We start from the raw sequence: 24,039 nt of genomic DNA on the forward strand, positions 1-24,039 counted from the left end.
CCAACTCCAGACTTCGGGGGGGTGTATAGCAGTACATGGGAGTCTAGCTCTTGGGTGGGTATGCTTCAGGGCTGGCAGCACTGGGTACCACTTTTCTGATCTTGTGTGGGCGGGAGCCTGGGGGTGGGCTTGGAGCGGCAGGACAGTGAGTTGGGTGAAAAGGCTGGAGGGGGCAGGGGCTGGGCTGTTCCCTTCGGCTGCCATTATATATATATATTTTTTTCGTGGAAATGATCGTATTCCTTCATTTTTGTTATAGTACGCATTATTTCATGGAACGTCGGCGGAGTAAATTCGCCGATTAAACGATCCAAGATTTTGCAGCACCTGCAGAGGCAGAGGTCTGATATTGCACTTCTTTAGGAGACTCACCTGAATCAGGTTGAGCATGCCAAACTCAGTACTTGGTGGGTTGAGAATTGTATAGCGGCACATGCACAGGGGAAAAAGGGTGGAGTGGCGGTGCTGTTCAGAAAAGGTATAGCATCATCAATTACCCCGCTCTTGGTTGATGCCGCAGGGCGTTATGTCATTCTGGAGGCGTTGGTTGGGAGGCAAAAGCTGTTAATCTGTAATGTGTACGCCCCTAACAAATACGATCGAGGGTTTTTTCATACCCTGATAACTTTTCTGCTGAAACAGCCGCACACTGCCATAGTGGTGGGGGGCGATTTCAACGCGGCTTGGGATCCCTCCTTGGACAGGTCAGCTGCGGGGGCTTCGTCCCCCTATTATAATAACAGGGGACTTTTGCAGCTGTGCCAGCTGGTGGATCTCATCGACGTTTGGCGGGTTTTACATCCGGGAGAGAGAGATTATACCCACCTTTCGCGTGCCCACTCCACCCAATCGCGAATAGATTATGTTTTGGTGTCTCGTCAGCTGTTTGGCGGGGTGAGTGGGGCAACCATTGGACCGTATGCAGTGTCGGATCATGCGTGGGTCGAGGTAGAGTGGGTTCCGGGGGGTGCGGTTCATCAAGGATCTAGATGGCAATTTCCTTTACAGTTCAGTCATGATCCAATATTACAGGGTCGTCTACAAGGTAGTTGGAAAACGTATACTGAATGTAATCAGGAGCACCGTGATGATCCGGTTTTGTTCTGGGAGGCGGCGAAAGCGGTGCTTAGAGGTGAAATTATCAGTCACGTGCATTTCGTACGGTCGGCACGAGAGAGAGAGATATTAAGATTGAGTAAGTTACTTTGTCAAGCGCGTAAACGGTTTGGGGAGACTCATGTGGAGAGCCATAAACAGCGAGTGTTAGAGCTCCAATCGGCGCTAAATGAGCTATTGCAGAGGAGGGCACATAAATCTCAGGCCTACTATCGTTATTCGCTTTATAAGTACGGGAATAAAATGGGTAAGTTGATGGCGCGTTTAATTAAGCCGCGGGGAGGGAATAGAACTATTCTGACCCTTAGGAGGGAGGGAGGAGGTCTCCATACGTCTGATAAGGCTATTTGTGATTCCTTCCGAGCTTTTTACAAGGCTTTGTATGCCCCTCCGAATGTTGAGGGACTGCCCAATCAGTTATATTTGGACAATCTTAAACTGCCGAAACTCGCAAAAAAGGAGTTGGGTGGCCTTAATCGGTTAATTACTGAAGATGAGGTTAATTTGGTCATATCTCGCAGCCCGTTGTTGAAGGCCCCGGGTCCCGATGGACTTCGAGTAGAATTCTACAAATTGTTGGGGGACGGAATTGTGCCTGCCTTGACTAGGTTTTTGAATCATATAATAGGGAATCAGGTGATGCCTTCATGTTTGAACAGAGCACAGATCATAGTGTTGCTTAAGCCTGGGAGAGACCCTTTAGAACCGACGTCGTATCGCCCTATCTCTTTACTGAACTATGATACAAAGTTATTGGCGAAAATTTTAGCAAATAGGTTGGGGTGCTTGCTGCCTCGACTGTTACATGACAGGTGGGGTTTGTAAGAGGAAGGGCTGTGAGCAAAAATTTACGAGCGATCTTGGCCTCTTTAGAATATAGCTCGCAGGGACACTTGGCGTCATTGCTGATTAGCTTTGATGCGGAGAAAGCTTTTGATAAGGTTCACTGGGAATTCCTTTTTGATACTTTAGAATGTTATGGATTCTCTGGGTGGTTTGTTGATGCGGTCCGTGTACTGTATGCCAATCCCAGTGCAACATTATTGGTGAACGGGCTTGAATCAGAGAGTTTTCCCATCCGGCGGGGCACTAGGCAGGGGTGTCCTTTATCACCACTTCTTTTTGTTTTGACATTGGATCCCCTTATAAGGGATATTATGGAGAATCCCATGGTTAAGGGTGTACATGTGGGGTCTCAAACGTTCAAGGTCGCTGCTTTTGCAGATGATCTTTTGGTACACCTCACAAACCTAAGGGAATCGTTAGAGGCATTGTTGGAGACGTTTCGAGAATATGGGGACTTTGCTGGCTTTCGGTTAAATTTGGACAAGTCTGAAGTTTTGGCCTCCCCAGAAGTACACCAGCGGGATTGGGGACCTGAGTTCCCACTGCGGTGGGCTGATGAATCTTTCAAATATTTGGGGGTTTGGCTTGCCATGGATACCTCTGTACTCTATCAAATAAATTTCAAGGTTCTGTTTGATGACACTAAGGTTAAGTTAGATGCTTGGATGCATCTCCCTTTGTCATTAATGGGGCGTATAAATTTAATAAAGATGACGTTGTTTCCCCGGTGGCTGTATGTTCTGCAAACTTTGCCAGTCCAATTGTTGCAGAAAGATCTGAAACGGATAACGCGACTTTTTAGTCGTTTTTGTTGGGCCGGGAAAAAGCCAAAATTCAGTCAGGAAATGTTAGTTGGGAGTTGGAAGCAGGGTGGCATAGGTTTCCCAGATTTGTTCTTATATAATCAGGCGTGTTTATTGCGTCATCTGGGGGACTGGATTGAATCGACTCATTTTTACACACCCACAAATTTAGAAAAGGCCTTTTTTGCTCCATATGATGTGATGGCGCTTCTTCATTTGCCTCGAAGTAAGGTACCCCCTAGATTTAAAACCAGCATTTTGTTACAGCCACTTCGTGAGGTATGGCAGTGGTGGGTGCGACAACTGGGGGGACAACCGTATATCACGGACTTATTGCCGATAGTAGGAAATATAGCGTTTCAGGCAGGGATGGACAATCCGAATTTTGGTGCCTGGGGACAGCAGGGAGTTGCGCGTTTAGAACATTTGTTGCAGAATAATGGGGAGTTGTTGCCATTTGAGGCTATACAAGACAAGGTGGGAGTAGCCTGGGGTAACAGGTTTGCTTATACGCAGGTCACGCACTATATGAAGTCCTTGCATCAGGCTTCTTTGAGGGGTCGATTGGGGGACCAGGTTCGAGGTTTTTTTGAAGGGATGAAAACTGCTAGACATTCGGTCTCTGATCTGTTTGGGGCACTGGTTAAGTGTAGGCCTCGGAGAACATATGAGGGTCTTAAGCATAAGTGGGAACAGGATCTGGGGTCCTCATTGACTTCATGGAATGTGGAGTCTACTTTAAAAGACATTCGCCTATTAGTAACGGATGAATGGTTGAGAGAATGCGGGTATAGAATAGTTCTTCGGGGTTACATGTCTAAAGCGCAGTTGGCTCATGTGTTAGAGACGGTTGATGCTGCTTGTTCTAAGTGTGGGGGGGGTCATAGTTCCTTCTATCATGCGTTGTGGCAGTGTCCAGGGGTGCGAGCATTTTGGCAGTGGGTCCGGGGGTTTTTGATTAAACTTGGGAATAAAATTGAGGGCACGGAGGGACAGTTTTTGCTAGACCATCCGCGGGCTTTTGCCTCTTTGAGTACTCCTGCAACTCTGCTATGCAGAAAGCTGAGTTTGGTAGCTCGAAAGTGTATAATGCAATATTGGACCTCTTCGGAAGCGCCCGCTTACTGGCATTGGCGTAATCATGTGCACCTTTTAGCATCTTGGGAGGCTAGAGATTCCAAGATGTCGCCTAAACATAGAAAACAATTTCTTCAGATCTGGATGCCTTATCTTCAGATTCTAAGTCCAAGGGGTCGGAGTTTACTTATTAATGCATGTTGATCTTTGTTGTGGAGTGGGTAGATGGGGAGGAGGGGTTCCACCTCCTCTCTGTTTTATAATAAGCTGTTTTCCATAGAGTACAGAGGTCACCACATAATCTGTAGCCTGCTAAACAGTTTTTGGATTATTGGTACTGTTGTACTTCCTTGAATTTATACGGAGTTTTTGGAATTTGAGTGGTACAGGGGTGGGTTGGAGGGGATGGGAAGGGGAGGGGAGTGATGGGGGGGTATGGGTAGTTTATAAGTTGTATGGTTCATGCATAGTATTTTATTGTTTGTAAGTTTGCATTATTGTATATGCTTATTTTGAGTTATCAATAAAATTTATTCAAGTGAAAAAAAAAAAAAAAGAAATGTAGGTAATCCTGACAATGGAACCTTTTACACAGTTTCCTCTGCTTTAACTCTGTTAAACCTGTTTTAAGATTACATCTTCTGGGGTGCCAGTATTATATGGCTTCCATCTAATTTCCTTCTGCCATCTTTAGCAAAAGAAGTGCTTAAAATGGAAGAATGGAGCTATTTTGACGTCCTCTCTTTAACTTTAGTAGTGGCCTTGGTCATTTGCATTATTTGAGGACACCTAATTGGTCCTGACCTTTTGAAGATGATTGAAAATTGACAGGCACCTTTCTTTAAAAAACAAACAAAACCTCTCCAAAAACAAAGTAAACATTGACACAGGTTTACTACATATGCAGCCAGGCCTATGAACTTTGAGGGGATTCCTGGCCAGCCCTTGACTAGGAAAGGAACTTAGATGGCCTGATGATAGTGAGGAAGAATAAGATGGAGGAGAAAAGGGGAGGGGGTGTTAATATGAAATTGGAGTCCCCAAGTATAAACTTACCATGGAATATAACATAAACAGAGTAGAGGACTTGGACTATTTGTATACTCTATGCTGTTATGTACAAACAATTGTAGTAACTAGAACTTTGTAACCCCTAGTTTAAGAAGCAAATTATGGAATGTCTCAATAAAAGCCCAAATATTGACCATTTACTGTCCATTAAGAAGACTATAAAATGCCTTAAAGCTCAGCTGAGGTGGAAGCTGGTTGAGAAGAGCAACATGGAAGAGGTATGTAGATGTTGAAGCAATTCTGTGTTTTTTAAATTTCAAATATACTGTATTTGGTTCTTGTACCTCTTCAAATATATTTCAGTTTACCTGAAAATGACTGCTTACATTGTTGAACCATAGCAGGACTTTTATTTGGCCTGTTAGCATGGTCAGAAGTGTCTGACCTGTACTATTGCCATCTGATTAAAGTGGGAGTATGTTGGCTGTTTACTCTGAATTGTAAAGAATATGCTGATTTTTGTATTGCAAAGTCAAAATCTATAGTGGAAGCATAGGAACAGGACCAAATGTTGACTCAAGTGGTAGTCACTTAAATGAAGTAAAAACACCATGTTTCACCTAAAGAGGACTGCATTAGGGTCTGGTGTAGACAAATCACATGAGAGTTTATGAAAGCAGTGTTGATGCACAAATCTTTCATTTTATTTTTTTCCTCTTTATTGGCATAACCATGATACAGAACAGAAGCCTGATAAAGCAAGAGGACTGGACTGTACACAAAAACATGCAGTTGTTTCTTATCTGTGGGCTATCTTAAACATTTAACTAATAGAACAAAACTAGAAGTACAGTCACGAGATCCAAACTGTGGTCATACCATCAGAAATTTTACATTTTGTTCAGTAATTAAAAATAGCTAACCTTTATCTTCCCAACAAGTATGTAAATGGAAGAACAATAATCTTCATAAGGGGAGAATTTCTGATATTTTCTTCACCCCGACCCCCTACAAAGTTATGCTGTTGTGTACATTGATCACTTCTCTTTGAGGGAATACTTTTGAATGTTATGAAGTCACCACCAGTGTATTGAGTGGGGTGGCCAGCCCTGGGACTCATCAATATTCTCTTCCTCCAGCAGATAGTTTCAACTTGGCCTGGCTCGCTAGGGCATGGGCTAAGGTCTTTAGCCGTCTTGTTGAACTTAAGTACCTTAAGATGGGCTTTTATGGATCAAGTTGTGAACCTGTATCCTAATTGAGCCTGGAGGGTTCTCTGATCTGTGTTTCCAGTCCTGCTGGGCCGCATCATTGGTGGTAGTGTATGTTCCCATGGGCCCCTGATGGGAGTGGTGAGTAAGGGCTTTTTGGGGTCTCAGTTAATTAAGCTTTCTCTCTTTCCGTGTCCCTCTCTTCCCTTATGCAGAATTAATAGTGAGTGCTAGGGGAGGCCCTTAAAGCTACTGTGAGTGTATGAAGGGCTGTTAATGACCATGTGATAAGTGCTGTAGGTGGGGAGAGGGAGGTGAGGCAGTCAGGTGCTTTGGAGTCATCATAGGTTAGCGCAATTGTCTATTATTGACTTGCTTGCTTCAGAGCTGTTGTATTGCTGTCATTGAAAGCAGAGAAGAGCCTTTTAGACTGAAGGGAAGGATAAACTGGAAGGGTCAATATTCAGACCCAGGACACTGACAGGATGGAGCTCTCACCAGACACTGAGGTTGTATTTTCCTGTGCAGCCTTCATGGAGGGGACACCAGTGTTGAAGCTGGAATTGCCTCCAGTTAGGTATCTTGGAGCAGAAGGATTCTGTGGGACTTTTTTTCCCCCTGCTTCAGCAGTTCATGAAGGAACTCATAAGCTGCTTGTATGGACTTTTGGCAAGTCGAGAAGGGGTGCCTACTACTCTGAGACATAGGTACACTGGCACCTCACACCAGCCTGCTCAGGCTCAGCCCTGGCACGCTCGTTCCCATCAACAGCGTGCACCTAAGGCCCCTGGTGCTCCCCAGTAAAAGCAGGGAAAGAGCTTTCGACTGGCTCCAGCAGAGCATAGCTACTGTGAAATTGTCCATCCCGGGTGAATTGCTGATCAGGGGGAGGATGAAGTTTTTCCACAAAAGGTGGCCCATATAACCTCCGACCGCCCTAAATTTGCATCAGAAACCTCCATATTGCCCACAGAGAGCTCATTTTCTCAGCTCTCAGCATGAGCAGGTACTTAAAGAGGAACTCTTAGCCCTTCTGAAGGCCCATGTGGTCGAGCCTGTTCCACCAGGGTAAGAAGGGTGGAAGAAGGTTGGGGAATTCTATTCCAGGTACTTCCTCATGCAGAAGGAGATTGGGGTGGGGGGGATGTGTCCCATCCTAGTCCTGAGGGCCTTGAACAAATTCCTGGTGAAAGAAAAGTTCTGGATGGTTTCCCTGGGCACCCTTCTAACTGTGATTCAGGAAAACTATTGGCTGTGCTATCTGGGCTTAAAGGATGCATAAACACATCCTATATAATAATTCTCACCTCCAGCGTTCTAAAGTAGCTGCCTGTGTCCGTGGCACCTGGAGTTGCTGAGCTAGGCTCCGTAGCCAGGCTGACGTTACTCACAGCTGATTCCCAGGCAGGGGGAGGAGTAGGGAAACACGCGAGGAGTGCAGCGACGTGAGAGGCGAGAGGAGGAGTGGCTGCAGAGCTGACAGCCAATGCCTGATGGCTATCTACGGTGCCGCGTTTCAGGTTTAAAAACATTTATTGCTTTTTTTTTTCTTTTTGTAGCGGCCGCTGCTGCTCAACAGGAGAAGCAGCAGCGGCCGGACAGCGTTACCAGTGGCAGCTGCGGGTGGCGAGGGGGGTTTGGTGCGCGGGGAGGGTTGCTAGACATGGGTGGATGGAGGGGGGCAGGAGGGGGGAAGAGGAGGAGGGGAGGGTTGCTGGACATGGGTGGCTGGAGGGGGGGCATGGGGAGGGTCGCTGGACATGGGTGGCTGTAGGGAGGGCAGGGGAGAGGGAGGTGGGGAGGGGGTGGGATGGGATGGGTCAGAGGGAAAGGCCCGGTGCAGGCCATGGGCGGCCTTTCTATACAGCTGCTGCTGGCGCTGCAGGGTGAATAGTTCTGCAAAGGTAAACCAGGTTTGGAGGGGAGTGGTGTTGGACTGACAATGCTGGTGTGTGTGTGTGTGGGGGGGGAGGGTATTGAGAGAGAGCCACGGGGGAGAGGGGGGTATTGAGAGAGATCTGTGGGAGAGGGGAATTGAGAGAGAACGTTGATGGGAACAGGCAGGCAGTGAGGGAGGGAACTGAGAGAGAACCAGGGGGCGGGAGGAGGAGAGAGGGAATTGAGGAGAGAACTGGGGATGGGGGGAATTGAGAGAGAACTTTAGATGATCGAGTGAGTGAGCAAGGGAGAGGGGAAATTGAGAGAGCACCTCAGAGCGTGGCAGGGGCCGGGAGGGGGGGGGGGCGAGAGAGAACTATGGCAGGGTCAAAAGGAGAGGGAGAGATGCTGGACTGTGCATGGGGGGGGGGGGGGGGGGGAATACGGGAAAAAGGGAGAATTGTTAATTGAGGGACAGAAGGATGGAGGAAGGGATGTAGAGGGTGAAGAGAGGGAGGGAGAGAGATAATGGACCTGGGGTGGAGAAAAGAGAGGTGTTGGACTCTGGTGGGGGGGGGGGGGTGAGGGGGTTGGGAGAGGGAAGAAATAATAGACCTGGGGGTAGAGGGGAGGAAGGGAGAGAGAGTTGAACTTGGATGCGGAAGAAAGGAGGATATTGGGCCCGTAATCCGTGGCATAACCACAGAGGAGGGGCCTTGGAGATCTTGCCCCCCCCCCCTCATTTTGGGCTGAGGCCCCTTCCAAAGCTGCAGCTTCCTTGTCATCTATACTAGACCAGTCCAGACTAGTGGGTTGTATCCATCCACCAGCGGAAGGAGACAGAGAAAGTACTTCCATGTAATTTGCCCCTTAAGGGCATTGTGCAACCTGGAATGTTCAGTATTTTCTGTCTCCCCTAGCGGATGGTGCACGGATCATGCAGCTTTTCTGGATGGCTGGCAGTTAGCTCCTGTCCCAGCTTCTTCTGGGTGACAGGAGAGCCAGGGGTGTGCTGGTAGCCGCGCTTGGCTGTTTCAGGTGATACTCAGTGGTCCTTGGTCCCTTATCTACCAGCTAGGGTGACATCCAGTGTCTCTGGTTCCCTCCCCTACCTCCCCTGGTGGTCTTTCTAGCAGGGTGACGGTTGAATGTGGCATGAAGCACCGTTATTTCCCTGTAGGGCTCTCGTCTTTAGGTTGGAGGCAAGTTTGTCTGGGTTTCATCTGCTTCTGAGGTAAGCTGTTGTTTTCTTTCTGTCCCTTGAAAGGCTGCTCGATACAGATTTTAAAAAAATGATGATGATGATAAAGGCCATTTTACTTTACTTTCTACCCTTGATTATTTGGTGGTCACAGTATGTTCGGTTCCCTTAGAGCTGTGTTAATTTTCTTCCTCTGTGGAATTTGACAGGCTCTGAGCATGCGATGAGTTGGGCACCGGTATGCCCTCAGTTTTTCATGTTTTGATTTCTCTTTTCCAGTGGCAGGACTTTGGTCTCTGGTGGGGTTAATTTCTGTGTTCGCTACTCTGGCAAGATGGGAGTCTCCTGTGGTTTGTGCCTTTTCAAATTTTTTTTCCCATTTTGGCCGCCGGGGTGGGACCCTCAAAATGATTAAGATGTTAACAGTGACTAGGCAGGAGTATTACTGGGGCATTAGGTAAGTGTTGCAGTACCATGTGATTTCTTACTCCCCCACATTTACTGCTTTCTGAACTAGAGCAGGTCCTGTTCACAAAGTGTTTTCTAGAAGCTTGCAAGACAGATTATCCCCAGTTGGCTGAGTATATTGGCCATATCCTGTAGCAAGTATTCAGGAAGGGGTGTTGATTCATCAGTTAGTGAGAAATTAGGAATTCGTGTAGGAGCATTAGAGGTCACATATAAAAGCACCATCAGCAGTTTTTCAGCTCTTAACCGCGTTTACAATGGGGCTGAAAAATCTTCATTCTGCTTTCATTAGTGTTTGGACCAAGGATTTAACTTGAAGTGTGTTGGAGAAGGATAAATACAAATTTGAGGAAATAGTGTTTTTTTTCTGTCTTCTAACATGTTGGTGTTAAGAAATCAGGTTGCTGTGAATTAATAAAACAATTTCAGTAAAAGTTATACACAGTTCATTTATTCCTGTCTTCCAGGCAATGAAAAATGCATTGTCATGGGAAATTCAAAACTCTGGTCCTCGAGGGCCAACAACCAGTCAGGTTTTCAGTATGTGCCTAATATATGACACAGAGTTTTGTATGCCCATTGTCCCCAATATATGTGGTGCTCTCTCTTTCATGTTGTAACAGAACGCCTATCACCTGCCTGGGGTTATTTCTGCGGCCCCTTAGAGGATCTGCCCCAGCACTGCTCAGGCCCGCCTGCACCTGGGCACGTGCTCTACACTAGCACCCTCCTCCCACCGCCTAGGTCCCAACTGCCTCTGGGCGAGTCTTCCGCTCACTAATTACCCCAATGATTTCTGGGTTATTGGAGCCACACTCCCAGTGGTCCCACAGTTCCTAGAAAGCATCCACAGTCCCAACACACAAACCACCAGGATTTTTTTATCAGTCTAGACAGTAGAGTCAACAAACTAAACAGGTTTGTCACAACTTGAACAGTGAACAGAAAATGTGTAATCATCAAACAATAACAGGTAACTGAAATATGGATCAATTTATAAAACAAATATGGATCAATTTATAAAACTATCTAAACAAGTACCTGGAGGGATCAGGAAATATGCTGCTCACAGATTATCAAATATAACTGATCATATGGCTTCAGCAAACAGATCTGTCTCTTTTCTCCCTGGCTAAGACTGGGGCAAATACTATTACATTCCAAATGAAATTAAGCTCCTAGACCATTCAGAGCCCAGAACAACAAGTTTCAAACGTATACTGCTGACAGTACTGTAGATCACTTCCTCATTGAGTGAAACTAAAGAGGGAGCATTCACTTTTCTATAACAGCTTTAATATAAACCATGCATCACCTGCTGGCCACTAGAAGAAATACATGCGAGGAAATATTTTGGTACAGGTTACAGGCGTAAAACACACTGGGGCCATTTTACAAAGGGGCATAAGACCCTACATGTGTCCAACGCATGCCAGATCAGAACTACCACATGCCCTGGGCAGTAATTCTGAATTTGGCATATGTTGAAAACACGCACTAGAAAATATTTTCTGTTTTCTACCACGTGGTGCTTACCCGCGGTAAATGGCAGTGGGCATGTGCTGCATAACTACTGCCGGGGTAGCATGTGAGACCTTACCGCTAAGTCCATGGGTGACAGTAAGATCTCAGGCTGAAAATGGACGCGCACTGGTTTCATTTTGCTATAACAGATTGAGGCAGGTGTCTGTAGGAGGTACTTTGCTTGCTACAACTGTTGTTTCCCCTATTAAAAGTAGAGGAAAAATCCATAAGTAGTTGCAAATGAAGGCTCAAGATGCCTCAATTCTAATACTGATTCCAGCTGAAAAAAAGAGCCAGGAGAAAAAAAAGATGAGAAATCATTATTTTCTCAGATAGTACATTTATCTCTCAGATGTCTGCTTTGTGACCTTGCTGAGACTGTAGGTGTTCAAGTAGGGCTGTTCACAGCAGTTATGAATGTTTTTAAAAACATGAATCAAACTGGACACCCATGATATCAAACAACATTGTCACTAATCTGCTGATTTTCTCCTCTTAATATGTATGATTACTGTAGAAGACAATTCTTGAAAATGAGAAAATACTTTCTGATTTTCTGCATGCAGATGGATGAATACAGCAACTCTGACATGAAGGAGATAAAAGAAGAAATTGTTGATCTTCGAAATAAGATTTTTCAGGAAATAATCCTGGAGCAAGAAGAATATGTAAGCAGTCTTAGATTGATATAACAAGTATGAAGAAAATATGTTGAGTGAAATGAACTGCTTTATGGAAAAGAGCTTCCAGTGACTAATTCCGTTGGGGCATTCTTTGTGTACATTATTTAGACAGTTTAATTCTCTTAATCAGTTTCCAATCCTACAAAATGGAAACCTGTCTTGTACCTTATGCGTTTTCCATTAGTAAGCACATGTGGGTGATATCCAGTGTTACCAGGATGAAACAACTCTTCCAGAGCTCATAGTTTAGTGTGAAGTCGTAAGCATTTACAACTTTTCCCATTCATATAATTCTCCTCAGTCCTTTCTGTTTTGTTTTTCCAGATGCAAAAACCTAGCTCCTTCTGTATTTGAAGAGGTTTCCTCATCTTAGTATATCTGTATTTGTTTTCTTCTCCGAGGACAAGCAGGCTGCTTGTTCTCACGACTGGGTTGACGTCCGCGGCAGCCCCCACCAACCGGAAAAAGCTTCGCGGGACGGTCGGCACGCAGGGCACGCCCACCGCGCATGCGCGGCCGTCTTCCCGCCCGTGCGCGACCGCTCCCGCCAGTTACTTTTTTCCCGCGACTGAGAGAGTCGTGTTTTTGCAACTCTCTCGTTTCAGCCGCCGGAATTTTCGACCGCGTTTACGCGGGTCGTCGCTCTTGGCCCTTTTGGCCTCTTCTTCTTTCAGTTTCGTTTGTTATCCAAAAAAAAAAAAAAAAAAAAGAATTTTGCGCGTGTGGAGCACGCGCTCCTCCTTTTTCCCTCGCTTTCTAGCGGGGACGCCTCGTTGCGGCCTAGTGGCCGCTCGGTCGGTTTCAATTTTCGTGGTGTGATTTTAGCCACCATTGCCGACTTTGACTTCGCCGACGCGATTTTTCCGTCGATGTCCTCGAAGGTCCCGAGTGGATTTAAAAAGTGTGGTCGCTGCGGCCGGCCGATCTCGCAGACCGACACCCACGCTTGGTGCCTCCAGTGCCTCGGGCCGGAGCACAATCTCAAGTCGTGTGCTTTGTGTCTCGGTCTCCGGAAACGGACTCAGGTTGCGAGGCAAGTTCTGCGGGACCGTCTTTTTGGAACTTGCGCCGGCCCCTCGACGTCGACCTCGACGGCATCGGTATCGAAGGCCGGTTCTTCGGTACCGGTATCGATGCCCGAGACATCGGCACCGATGGCAGCGACCCCAGGAGAACAGGTCCCGTCGGCCCGCCGGTCCGCCGGCGAGAGTGGGGTAGAGAGACCGCGTGGGCAGTCGGCCCCGGTCACTCCCTCAACTCGTGAGCCACGGGACCGAACCCTGTCGGACCCGGTACCTCGAGACCGAGGGGGATCGACCTCCTCCTCCTCCATGCCCTCCGGCACCGGTGACGTGCACCGGAAGAAGGACAAGAAGCGCCGTCACCGGGAGCCCTCGGTGCCTGAGGAGGTGTCGACGCCGAAGCGTCATCACAGAGAGGAGAGATCTCCGTCGGTGGTGGAGGTACCGACGCGTCGGGGTTCCGGCACCTCGGTGCCGTCTCCTGGCCCCCAGCAGCTTCTGGCACCGACACCCTTGCCGGCCCCACCGCCTTTCTCGGCAGCGGGCCTGGACGAGTGCCTCAGAGCCATCCTTCCGGGGCTCCTGGAAGGGCTGATGCGCCAGGCTGTGCCGGCGCCGGGGGTGCTTGCGCCCTCGGCGCCGATGACTGTGGCGCCGGCGAGCTCTAGCCCGGCGCCGGGGCAGTCGACACCGCCGCCGCTTGCGGTGCCGGTCTCGACAGCCACGCAGGTGGAGTCCCCGTCGACGTCGATGGAGGGAGCTCCGTCCCCGCCGGCGCGGGAGTCCACCGCTCGACGACACCGAGGCCTCGGTGCCTCGACGTCGAGCCGGGCCCGGTACCGGACTCAGCTACATGAGCTAATGTCCGATACCGAGGATGAGGACTCGTGGGGGGAAGAGGAGGACCCGAGATATTTCTCCTCAGAGGAGTCTACGGGCCTTCCCTCGGACCCCACGCCGTCACCGGAGAGGAAGCTCTCACCTCCTGAGAGTCTCTCCTTTGCCTCCTTTGTGCGGGATATGTCCATAAGCATTCCCTTTCCCGTGGTCTCTGTGGAAGAGCCGAGGGCCGAGATGCTCGAGGTCCTCGACTATCCATCACCACCTAGAGAGTCCTCCACGGTACCGCTGCACAATGTCCTGAAGGAGACGCTGCTCCGGAACTGGGTGCGACCATTAACTAATCCCACCATTCCCAAGAAAGCAGAGTCCCAGTACAGGATCCACTCTGACCCAGAGCTCATGCGGCCCCAGTTGCCCCATGACTCAGCGGTCGTGGATTCTGCTCTCAAGAGGGCACGGAGTTCGAGGGATACCGCCTCGGCGCCCCCGGGGCGGGAGTCTCGCACTCTGGACTCATTTGGGAGGAAGGCCTACCAGTCCTCCATGCTCGTGACCCGCATCCAATCGTACCTGCTCTATATGAGCATCCACATGCGGACCAATGTGCAACAGCTGGCGGACCTGGTCGATAAGCTCCCGCCGGAGCAGTCCAGGCCTTATCAGGAGGTGGTCAGGCAGCTGAAGGCGTGCAGAAAGTTCCTGTCCAGGGGGATTTTTGACACCTGTGACGTGGCATCTCGTGCTGCGGCCCAAGGTATAGTGATGCGCAGGCTCTCATGGCTGCGTGCCTCTGACCTGGACAACCGCACCCAGCAGAGACTGGCCGACGTCCCTTGCCGGGGGGATAACATTTTCGGTGAGAAGGTCGAGCAGATGGTGGACCAACTGCATCAGCGGGAAACCGCTCTCGACAAGCTCTCCCACCGGGCGCCTTCAGCACCCGCCCCCACGGGTGGGCGTTTTTCCCGGGCACGGCAGGCTGCACCCTATTCTTTTGCAAAGCGTAGGTACAACCAGCCGGCCCGAAGGCCTCGTCAGGCACAGGGACAGCCCCAGCGCGCTCGTTCTCGTCAACAGCGTGCGCCTAAGCAGCCCCCTGCGCCTCCACAGCAAAAGCCGGGGACGGGCTTTTGACTGGATCCACGGGAACATAGCCGCCCTACAAGTGTCCGTACCGGACGATCTGCCGGTCGGAGGGAGGTTAAAATTTTTTCACCAAAGGTGGCCTCTCATAACCTCCGACCAGTGGGTTCTCCAAATAGTGCGGTGCGGATACGCCCTGAATTTGGCCTCCCTGCCTCCAAATTGTCCTCCAGGAGCTCAGTCTTTCAGCTCCCATCACAAGCAGGTACTTGCAGAGGAACTCTCCGCCCTTCTCAGCGCCAATGCGGTCGAGCCCGTACCACCCGGGCAGGAAGGGCAGGGATTCTATTCCAGGTACTTCCTTGTGGAAAAGAAAACAGGGGGGATGCGTCCCATCCTAGACCTGAGAGGCCTGAACAAATTCCTGGTCAAAGAAAAGTTCAGGATGCTTTCCTTGGGCACCCTTCTGCCAATGATTCAGAAAAACGATTGGCTATGTTCCCTGGATTTAAAGGACGCATACACTCACATCCCGATACTGCCAGCTCACAGACAGTATCTCAGATTCCGCCTGGGCGCACGGCACTTTCAGTATTGTGTGCTGCCCTTTGGGCTCGCCTCTGCCCCACGAGTGTTTACAAAGTGCCTCGTGGTGGTAGCGGCCTACCTACGCAAGCTGGGAGTGCACGTGTTCCCATATCTCGACGATTGGCTGGTCAAGAACACCTCGGAGGCAGGAGCCCTCCGGTCCATGCAGTGCACTATTCAACTTCTGGAGCTGCTGGGGTTTGTGATAAATTACCCAAAGTCCCATCTCCAGCCAACTCAGTCTCTGGAATTCATAGGAGCGCTGCTGAATTCCCAGACGGCTCAGGCCTACCTTCCCGAAGCGAGGGCCACCAATCTCTTGGCCCTGGCTTCGCAGACCAGAGCGTCTCAGCAGATCACAGCTCGGCAGATGTTGAGACTTCTGGGTCATATGGCCTCCACAGTTCATGTGACTCCCATGGCTCGTCTTCACATGAGATCTGCTCAATGGACCCTAGCTTCCCAGTGGTTCCAAGCCACCGGGAATCTAGAAGATGTCATCCGCCTCTCCACCAGTTGTCGCACTTCACTGCTCTGGTGGACCATCCGGACCAATTTGACCCTGGGACGTCCATTCCAAGTTCCGCAGCCCACGAAAGTGCTGACGACGGATGCATCTCGCCTGGGGTGGGGAGCCCATGTCGATGGGCTCCACACTCAGGGTCTGTGGTCCCTCCAGGAAAAGGATCTGCAGATCAACCTCCTGGAGCTCCGAGCGATCTGGAACGCACTGAAGGCTTTCAGAGATCGGCTGTCCTGTCAAATTATCCAAATTCGGACAGACAATCAGGTTGCAATGTATTACGTCAACAAGCAGGGGGGCACCGGATCTCGCCCCCTGTGCCAGGAGGCCGTCGGGATGTGGCGTTGGGCGTGTCGGTTCGGCATGCTCCTCCAAGCCACATACCTGGCAGGCGTAAACAACAGTCTGGCCGACAGACTGAGCAGAGTCATGCAACCGCACGAGTGGTCGCTCCATGCCAGAGTGGTACGCAAGATCTTCCGAGCGTGGGGCACCCCCTCGGTGGACCTTTTCGCCTCTCAGACCAACCACAAGCTGCCTCTGTTCTGTTCCAGACTTCAGGCACACGGCAGGCTAGCGTCGGATGCCTTTCTCCTCCATTGGGGGACCGGCCTCCTGTATGCTTATCCTCCCATACCTTTGGTGGGGAAGACCTTACTGAAGCTCAAGCAAGACCGCGGCACCATGATTCTGATAGCGCCCTTTTGGCCCCGTCAGATCTGGTTCCCTCTTCTTCTGGAGTTGTCCTCCGAAGAACCATGGAGATTGGAGTGTTTTCCGACTCTCATTTCGCAGAACGACGGAGCGTTGCTGCACCCCAACCTTCAGTCTCTGGCTCTCACGGCCTGGATGTTGAGGGCGTAGACTTCACTGCGTTGGGTCTGTCTGAGGGTGTCTCCCGGGTCTTGCTTGCCTCTAGGAAGGATTCCACTAAAAAGAGTTACTTTTTCAAGTGGAGGAGGTTTGTCGTGTGGTGTGAGAGCATGGCCCTAGAACCTCGTTCTTGCCCTGCACAGAACCTGCTTGAATACCTTCTGCACTTATCAGAGTCTGGCCTCAAGACCAACTCAGTAAGGAATCACCTTAGTGCGATTAGTGCTTACCATTATCGTGTGGAAGGTAAAGCCATCTCTGGAGAGCCTTTAGTCGTTCGATTCATGAGAGGCTTGCTTTTGTCAAAGCCCCCTATCAAGCCTCCTACTGTGTCATGGGATCTCAACGTCGTCCTCACCCAGCTGATGAAACCTCCTTTTGAGCCACTGAATACCTGCCATCTGAAGTACTTGACCTGGAAGGTCATTTTCCTGGTGGCAGTTACTTCCGCTCGTAGGGTCAGTGAGCTTCAAGCCCTAGTAGCTCATGCTCCATATACCAAATTTCATCACAACAGAGTAGTGCTCCGCACTCACCCAAAGTTCCTGCCGAAGGTGGTGTCGGAGTTCCATCTTAACCAGTCAATTGTCTTGCCAACATTCTTCCCCAGGCCGCATACCCGCCCTGCTGAACGTCAGTTGCACACATTGGACTGCAAGAGAGCATTGGCCTTCTACTTGGAGCGGACACAGCCCCACAGACAGTCCGCCCAATTGTTTATTTCTTTCGACCCTAACAGGCTAGGGGTCGCTGTCGGGAAACGCACCATCTCTAATTGGCTAGCAGATTGCATTTCCTTCACTTACGCCCAGGCTGGGCTGACTCTTGAGGGTCATGTCACGGCTCATAGTGTCAGAGCCATGGCAGCGTCGGTGGCCCACTTGAAGTCAGCCACTATTGAAGAGATCTGCAAGGCTGCGACGTGGTCATCTGTCCACACATTCACATCTCATTACTGCCTCCAGCAGGATACCCGACGCGACAGTCGGTTCGGGCAGTCGGTGCTGCAGAATCTGTTTGGGGTGTAAATCCAACTCCACCCTCCAGGACCCGAATTTATTCTGGTCAGGCTGCACTCTCAGTTAGTTGTTCTTCGTAGGTCAATTTCTGTTGTACCCTCGCCGTTGCGAGGTTCAATTGACCTGGGTTATTGTTTTGAGTGAGCCTGAGAGCTAGGGATACCCCAGTCGTGAGAACAAGCAGCCTGCTTGTCCTCGGAGAAAGGGTATGATACATACCTGTAGCAGTTGTTCTCCGAGGACAGCAGGCTGATTGTTCTCACCTTCCCTCCCTCCTCCCCTTTGGAGTTGTGTTTCATACTTTATTGCTTGTCATTCAACTGGCGGGAGCGGTCGCGCACGGGCGGGAAGACGGCCGCGCATGCGCGGTGGGCGTGCCCTGCGTGCCGACCGTCCCGCGAAGCTTTTTCCGGTTGGTGGGGGCTGCCGCGGACGTCAACCCAGTCGTGAGAACAATCAGCCTGCTGTCCTCGGAGAACAACTGCTACAGGTATGTATCATACCCTTTCTGACAAGAAAAAGACTTCTTTGTTTTTTGTTCCTGCGATAAAGAACTTGGTCTAAGTTGAGGTTCTGGCCTTGTCTTCAGTGTGGGTAAAACAATCCAAAATTTACACCCATTTAAAATGCCTGATGTGTCACACTGAGACATAGCATTGGGGCAAGATGTCTGTAAGCCTGAAAAAAAAAAAACACCTTAATCTTTCAGCAGTCTCCCTGAGGCAGAGAAAGGGGTGCTGCACACTAAACGCTCTCTTATTGATGTACAGATATCTCCGGAGCAATGATAGCCAAGCTACTATGTAAGATGTTGCAGTTTGTTGTTGATACTGTAATTATGTACCATCTGGGCGATATCGAGTGTGGACAGTGTTCAAAAATATCATTTTGGAAATGTAGACCAGATGTATTTCATGTTTTAGAAAAAGTGGAAGAGAGGCCAAATTATAGCCAGCATAATAGCCAGAGGTGAAACAGGCTATTGTAGCAAAAAAAAAAAAACCTTTCAAAAAATAGAAAAAAGGATATGAATTCAAGAACACACGAAACAAAATAACTTGGCAATTAGATGCAAATAATTTATAAGGCAGGCAAAAAGAATTTGAAAAGAAACTTGCCATAGACAAAAATTCATAACAAAAACTTTCAGGTGTATTCTAAGCAAGAAGCTTGTGAGCATCAGTTGGACCGTAATTTTTATAAAGGGTTCCAGGGGTGATCTGGAAAACTATAAACTGGTAAGCCTGACACCAATGCTTGGCAAAATGATAAAAACTATTATAAAGAACCAAATTGCTGAACCCATAGACAAGGCTGAATGGTTTTCCAAATACGGTATATAGTTTTTTGTATCTTAGCTACTGTTGGCAGCCTGTTTTACAATTGTCACTTTCCTGGAGAATATATATGATGGAGGATTCTTGGCAGGAGCAGACTCTGAAAATTTCTGCTCAAGTGTGAAAAATGGAGGCAGATTTACAGCATGTTGTGGTTTGGACATGGCATTGAAGATGTAATTGTCTTCCTTTTTGCCAGTTTTGTTAATGTTTACAGCTTGCTGCCCTGTTTTGATACTATTTGAATGATGTTGGGTAAATTGCTGTTTAATCCGGTTTAAAATGTATACATGTATATAGGCTGAAATGTTAAGAAATTTTAAAAAAGAGGTCTCTCCTTCAAAACTTTGATATTCTCATTGGCTTCTAAACATCAACCCTTTCACATACAAATGAGATTTGTACAAGTTGCTCTGGAGCAAGGCAAAGCTTTCCTTACATAATGCAAAATACAGACTCTACACTGTCAAAAAGATTCAGTGCTTGCTATGCATCATAACCAGTTCCACCTTGTAAGCTATAAGGCCATATGGCAGCTGCAGTGTATGTTTTGCCACTTGTTCAACATGAGAAGGCTGCAGTGAGACATCAAGGTCCAGTGAAATTAGTCTTATCTAATTTCTATCTAACAAAGTTTCAAGTTTATTAAGCAGCTTGGTATACCACCCTAGGTACAAGCCATCAGAGCGGTTTACATCAAGTCTATAATGGATAATAAAAGCTGCTGCTGTATTTGTGTGGGATTGATGTATTGATTAGTAGTCTGTATTTGTTTTGTTTTTGCTATTTATGTATGTTGTTAATCGCCTTGGATAGAGGCAGGATATAAATAAATAAACATAAAAAAGAACTCCATATACATTAGGAAAGAGGTAAGTGGTAAACATATAAAGCTAATAATAGAGTAAAAAGCAGGCATCATCTGGTGATAACCACAGAATCAGTGGTCTGCAAAGTATGGCTGAGGCTAAAGGCTGAAACAGTCCTTAAGCTGAACCTTAAAAACAGGCAAACAAGTTTCTAACTGGCGTGCTAACGGAGCAGCATTCCAGAGCTGTGGGCCCATGACACTGAATATTCGCTTATACAGAGAGGAAAGACGAAGAGGGAATGAGGGAACTTGTAGTAGACTATCCTGAGAGGAGTGAAGCGCCCTAGAAGGGCAGTAGGACATGAGGTATTGCTTTAACTATGATGGTTAGTCCGAATGGCAAATTTTATGAACTAGTAGGAGCAGTTTGATCTGAAAAGAAATGGGTAGCCAGTGCTCTTAAGAAGACATATGGATGCAGGCACTGGATGTCTTTTTGTGGGAGGCCTTGTTACAGAAGTCAAACCTTGAAAGGACTAAGAATTGAAGAAGAACCCAAAGGGCTGAAGGAGTAAATAAACGATGAACTGAATAAAGAATCCTCAGCTTAAAAAAACAATGATGGACAATTTTAGAGATATAGGGATGCAAAGAGTAGCAGACTTGGAGGAGCTGAGAGAGACAGAGGTACATACAGGGATGATGTAGAGAAGTCCTACCTCCAGTCTGGCAGCCCCTGTGCTGCCTTGCAGGAGAGAGGCCTCCTAAAAGGAGAGCATCACCCTGATGAAGTTGGAAATAATCCTGTAGCCAGGACCAGCCCACTAGGGGATGCAGTATCCTCTTGTACTGAGGATATATCTCCATGAGCTTCTGCCTAGGAGGGGAGGGTTAGGACAGCTGCTTTAGTTGGTGATTCGATTATTAGGCATGTAGATAGCTGAGTGGCTGGTGGACGTGAAGATCACCTGGTGACTTGCCTGCCTGGTGCGAAGGTGGCGGATCTCAAGCGTCATCTAGATAGGATTTTAGATAGTGCTATAGAGGAGCCGGCTGTCTTGATACATGTGGGTACCAGTGACACAGGAAAATGTGAGACGGAGGTTCTGGAAGCCAAATTTAGGCTCCTAAGTAGAAAGCTGAAATCCAGATCCTCCAGGGTAGCATTTTCAGGCAGAGCTCTGGAGTCTCAATGTTTGGATGAGACTATGGTGCAGGGAGGAGGGTTTTAGAATTGTTAGGAACTGGGCAACATTCTGGGTAAGGGGGAGCCTATTCTGAAAGAATGGGCTCCATCTTACCAGGGTGGGACCAGGCTGCTGGCGTCAGCATTTAAAAAAGAGAGAGAGCAGTTTTTAAACTAGAACCTAGGGGAAGGCCGACAGTTGCTCAATAGTATATGGCTCAGAATAAGGTATCTTTCAAAGATATCACCAAAACAGGGAAGGTAGAGCATCCTGATAGCGAGGTTGCAATTGAGAGCATAGTAGGCCAGGTGTCTTTAAATAAAAAGCAGACAGATTTTCAAGATTGCACATTTATCACTGTCAGCTGCTGAGCAAGATGTAAATAGGAACAACAAACATAGTTTGTAATGTCTATATGCGAATGCCAGAAGCCTAAGAAATAAAATGGGAGAGTTAGAATATATTGTAGTAAAAATGAAAAAAAAAATAAGCATTTCTGAGACCTAGTGGAAGGAGGATAACCAGTGGGAAGCTGTCATACCAGGATACAAATTATATTGCAGTGGTATGGTTGATCAAATTGGTGGAGGAGTAGCATTGTATGTTAAGGAGGGCCTTGAATTGAATAGACTAAAAATTCTACAGGACCCCAAACACATCTTGCAATCCCTATGGATTGAAATTCCATGTGTAAAGGGGAAAAGGATAGTGATAGGAGTGTACTACTGTCCACCTGGTCAGGATGAAAAGATAGATGTAGAAATGTTATCAGAAATTAGGGAGGCTAACAAACTGGGGAACACTGTAATAATGGGCGATTTCAATTATCCCAGTATTTACTGGAGAAATCTAACATCAGTACATGCTAGGGAGGTGAAATTCCTTGATGGAATTGAGTACTACTTTTTGGTACTACTTTATGGAGCAGCTGGTTCAGGAGCCAACAAGAGGAGGAACAGTTCTAGACCTAGTCCTTAGCGGAGCGAATGATCTGGTGCAGGAGGACAGTGCATGCTAGAGAGGTGAAATTCCTTGATGGAATGGAGCAGCTGGTTCAGGAGCTAACAAGAGAATGATCTGGTGCAAGAGGTAATGGTGCTGCGGCCTCTTGATAACAGTGGCCATAACGTGATCAGATTTGTTATAAGCTTTGGAGTAAGTACATACAGGAAATCTAATATATTAGAATATAACTTTCAAAAAGGAGACTGATAAAATTAGAACGGTGAAAATTTTTTTTAGAGGAGCAGCTGCAAAGGTAGAAAAACTTACATCAGGTATGGATGTTGTTCAAAAATACCATCCTGGAAGCCCAGGCCAAATATATTCTGTGTATTAAAAAAAGGAGGAAGGAAAACCAAACGACAGATGGCATGGTTGAAACGTAAGGTGAAGGAAGCTATTAGAGCTAAAAGAAATTCCTTCAGAACATGGAAGAAGGATCAAACTGAAAATTATAGGAAACAGCATAAAGAATGGCAAGTCAAATGCAAAGTGCTGATAAGGAAGGCAAAGAGAGACTTTGAAAAAAAGATTGTGTTGGAGGCAAAAACACATAGTAAAAACGTTTTTAGGTATATTAAAAGCAAACAGCTGGCAAAAGAATCGGTTGGACTGCTAGATGACCAAAGAGTAAAAGGGGCACTCAGGTATGACAAAGCCATAGTGGAGAGATTAAATGAATTATTTGCTTTGATCTTCACCAAGGAAGATGTGGGAGAGATACTAGTGCCAGAAATGGTATTCAGTGCTGACGAGTCGGAGAAACTGAATCAAATCTCTGTAAACCTGGATGATGTAATGGAGCAATTTGAGAAATTGAAGAGTAGCAAAGTACCAGGACCGGATGGTATACATCTCAGAGTATAGAATTGAAAAAGGAGGTAGTGCTGTATTGTGGATTAAAAGCTGGTTAAATGATAGAAAACAGAGATTAGGGTTAAATTGTCAGTGTTCTCGATGAAGAAGGGTGATTGTGGGGTTTCGCAGGGGTCTGTTCTGGGACTGCTACTTTTTAACATATTTATAAATGATCTAGATATGGGAATAACATGAAGTTATTCAAAGTTGTTTAATCACAAGAGGATTATGAAAAATTGCAAGACAACTTTACGAGACTGGGCATTCAAATGGCAGATTGTTTAATGTGAGCAACTGCAAAGTGATGCATGTGGGAAAGAAGAACCCGAACTATAGCTACGTAATTCAAAGTTCCACATTGGGAGTCACTGACCAGGAAAAGGATCTTGGGGTCATAGTTGACGATACTTTGAAAACCTTTGCTCAGTGTGCTGCGGTGGCAAAGAAAGCAATTAGAATGTTAGATATTATTAGAAAAGGAATGGAAAATAAAAACAAGGATGTTACAATGCCTTTGTATCGCTGTGTCCGCACCATGAATACTGTGTGTGATTCTGGTCACCACATCTCAAAAAAGATATAGTAGAATTAGAAAAGGTACAGAGAAGGGCGAAAAAGATGGTAAAGGGAATGGGACGGCTTCCCTATGAGGAAAGGCTGAAACGGCTAGGGCTCTTCAGCTTGGAGAAAAGATGACGGGGGAGATATGATAGAGTTCTATAAAATAATGACTGGAGTGGAACAGGTAGATGTGAATCGCTTGTTTACTCTTTCCAAAAATACTAAGACTAGGGGCATGCAATAAAGCTACAAAGTAGTAAATTTAATATGAATCTGAGAAAATATTTTTTCACTCAGCATGTAATTAAACTCTAGAATTCGTTGCCAGAGAATGTTGTAAAAGCAGTTAGCTTAATGGGGTTTAAAAAAGGTTTGGATATTTCCTAAAAGAAGACTCCATAAGCCATTATTAAAATAGTCTTGGGAAAATCCACTTCTTATTTCTAGGGTAAGCAGCATAAAATGTACTGTACTGTTTTGGGATCTTGCCAGGTACTTGTGATCTGGATTGGCC

The 24,039-nt window shown here is 47.3% G+C and overlaps 1 protein-coding gene across 7 annotated transcripts in view; it reads left to right on the forward strand.

Annotated features, from left to right (window-relative positions):
- STK31 (serine/threonine kinase 31) overlaps positions 1 to 24,039 on the forward strand; it is a 330,310-nt gene that overhangs the window by 222,011 nt on the left and 84,260 nt on the right. For all 7 annotated transcript variants that reach the window (XM_030201926.1, XM_030201936.1, XM_030201906.1 and 4 more), the window contains 2 exons: positions 5,000 to 5,131; positions 11,702 to 11,803. In XM_030201926.1, the coding sequence (XP_030057786.1) occupies positions 5,000 to 5,131; positions 11,702 to 11,803 (234 nt within the window). The remainder of the gene's footprint in view (positions 1 to 4,999; positions 5,132 to 11,701; positions 11,804 to 24,039) is intronic.

The sequence above is a fragment of the Microcaecilia unicolor genome, chromosome 1, assembly GCF_901765095.1.
Source record: "Microcaecilia unicolor chromosome 1, aMicUni1.1, whole genome shotgun sequence".
In the NCBI taxonomy this organism is placed as follows: domain Eukaryota; kingdom Metazoa; phylum Chordata; class Amphibia; order Gymnophiona; family Siphonopidae; genus Microcaecilia; species Microcaecilia unicolor.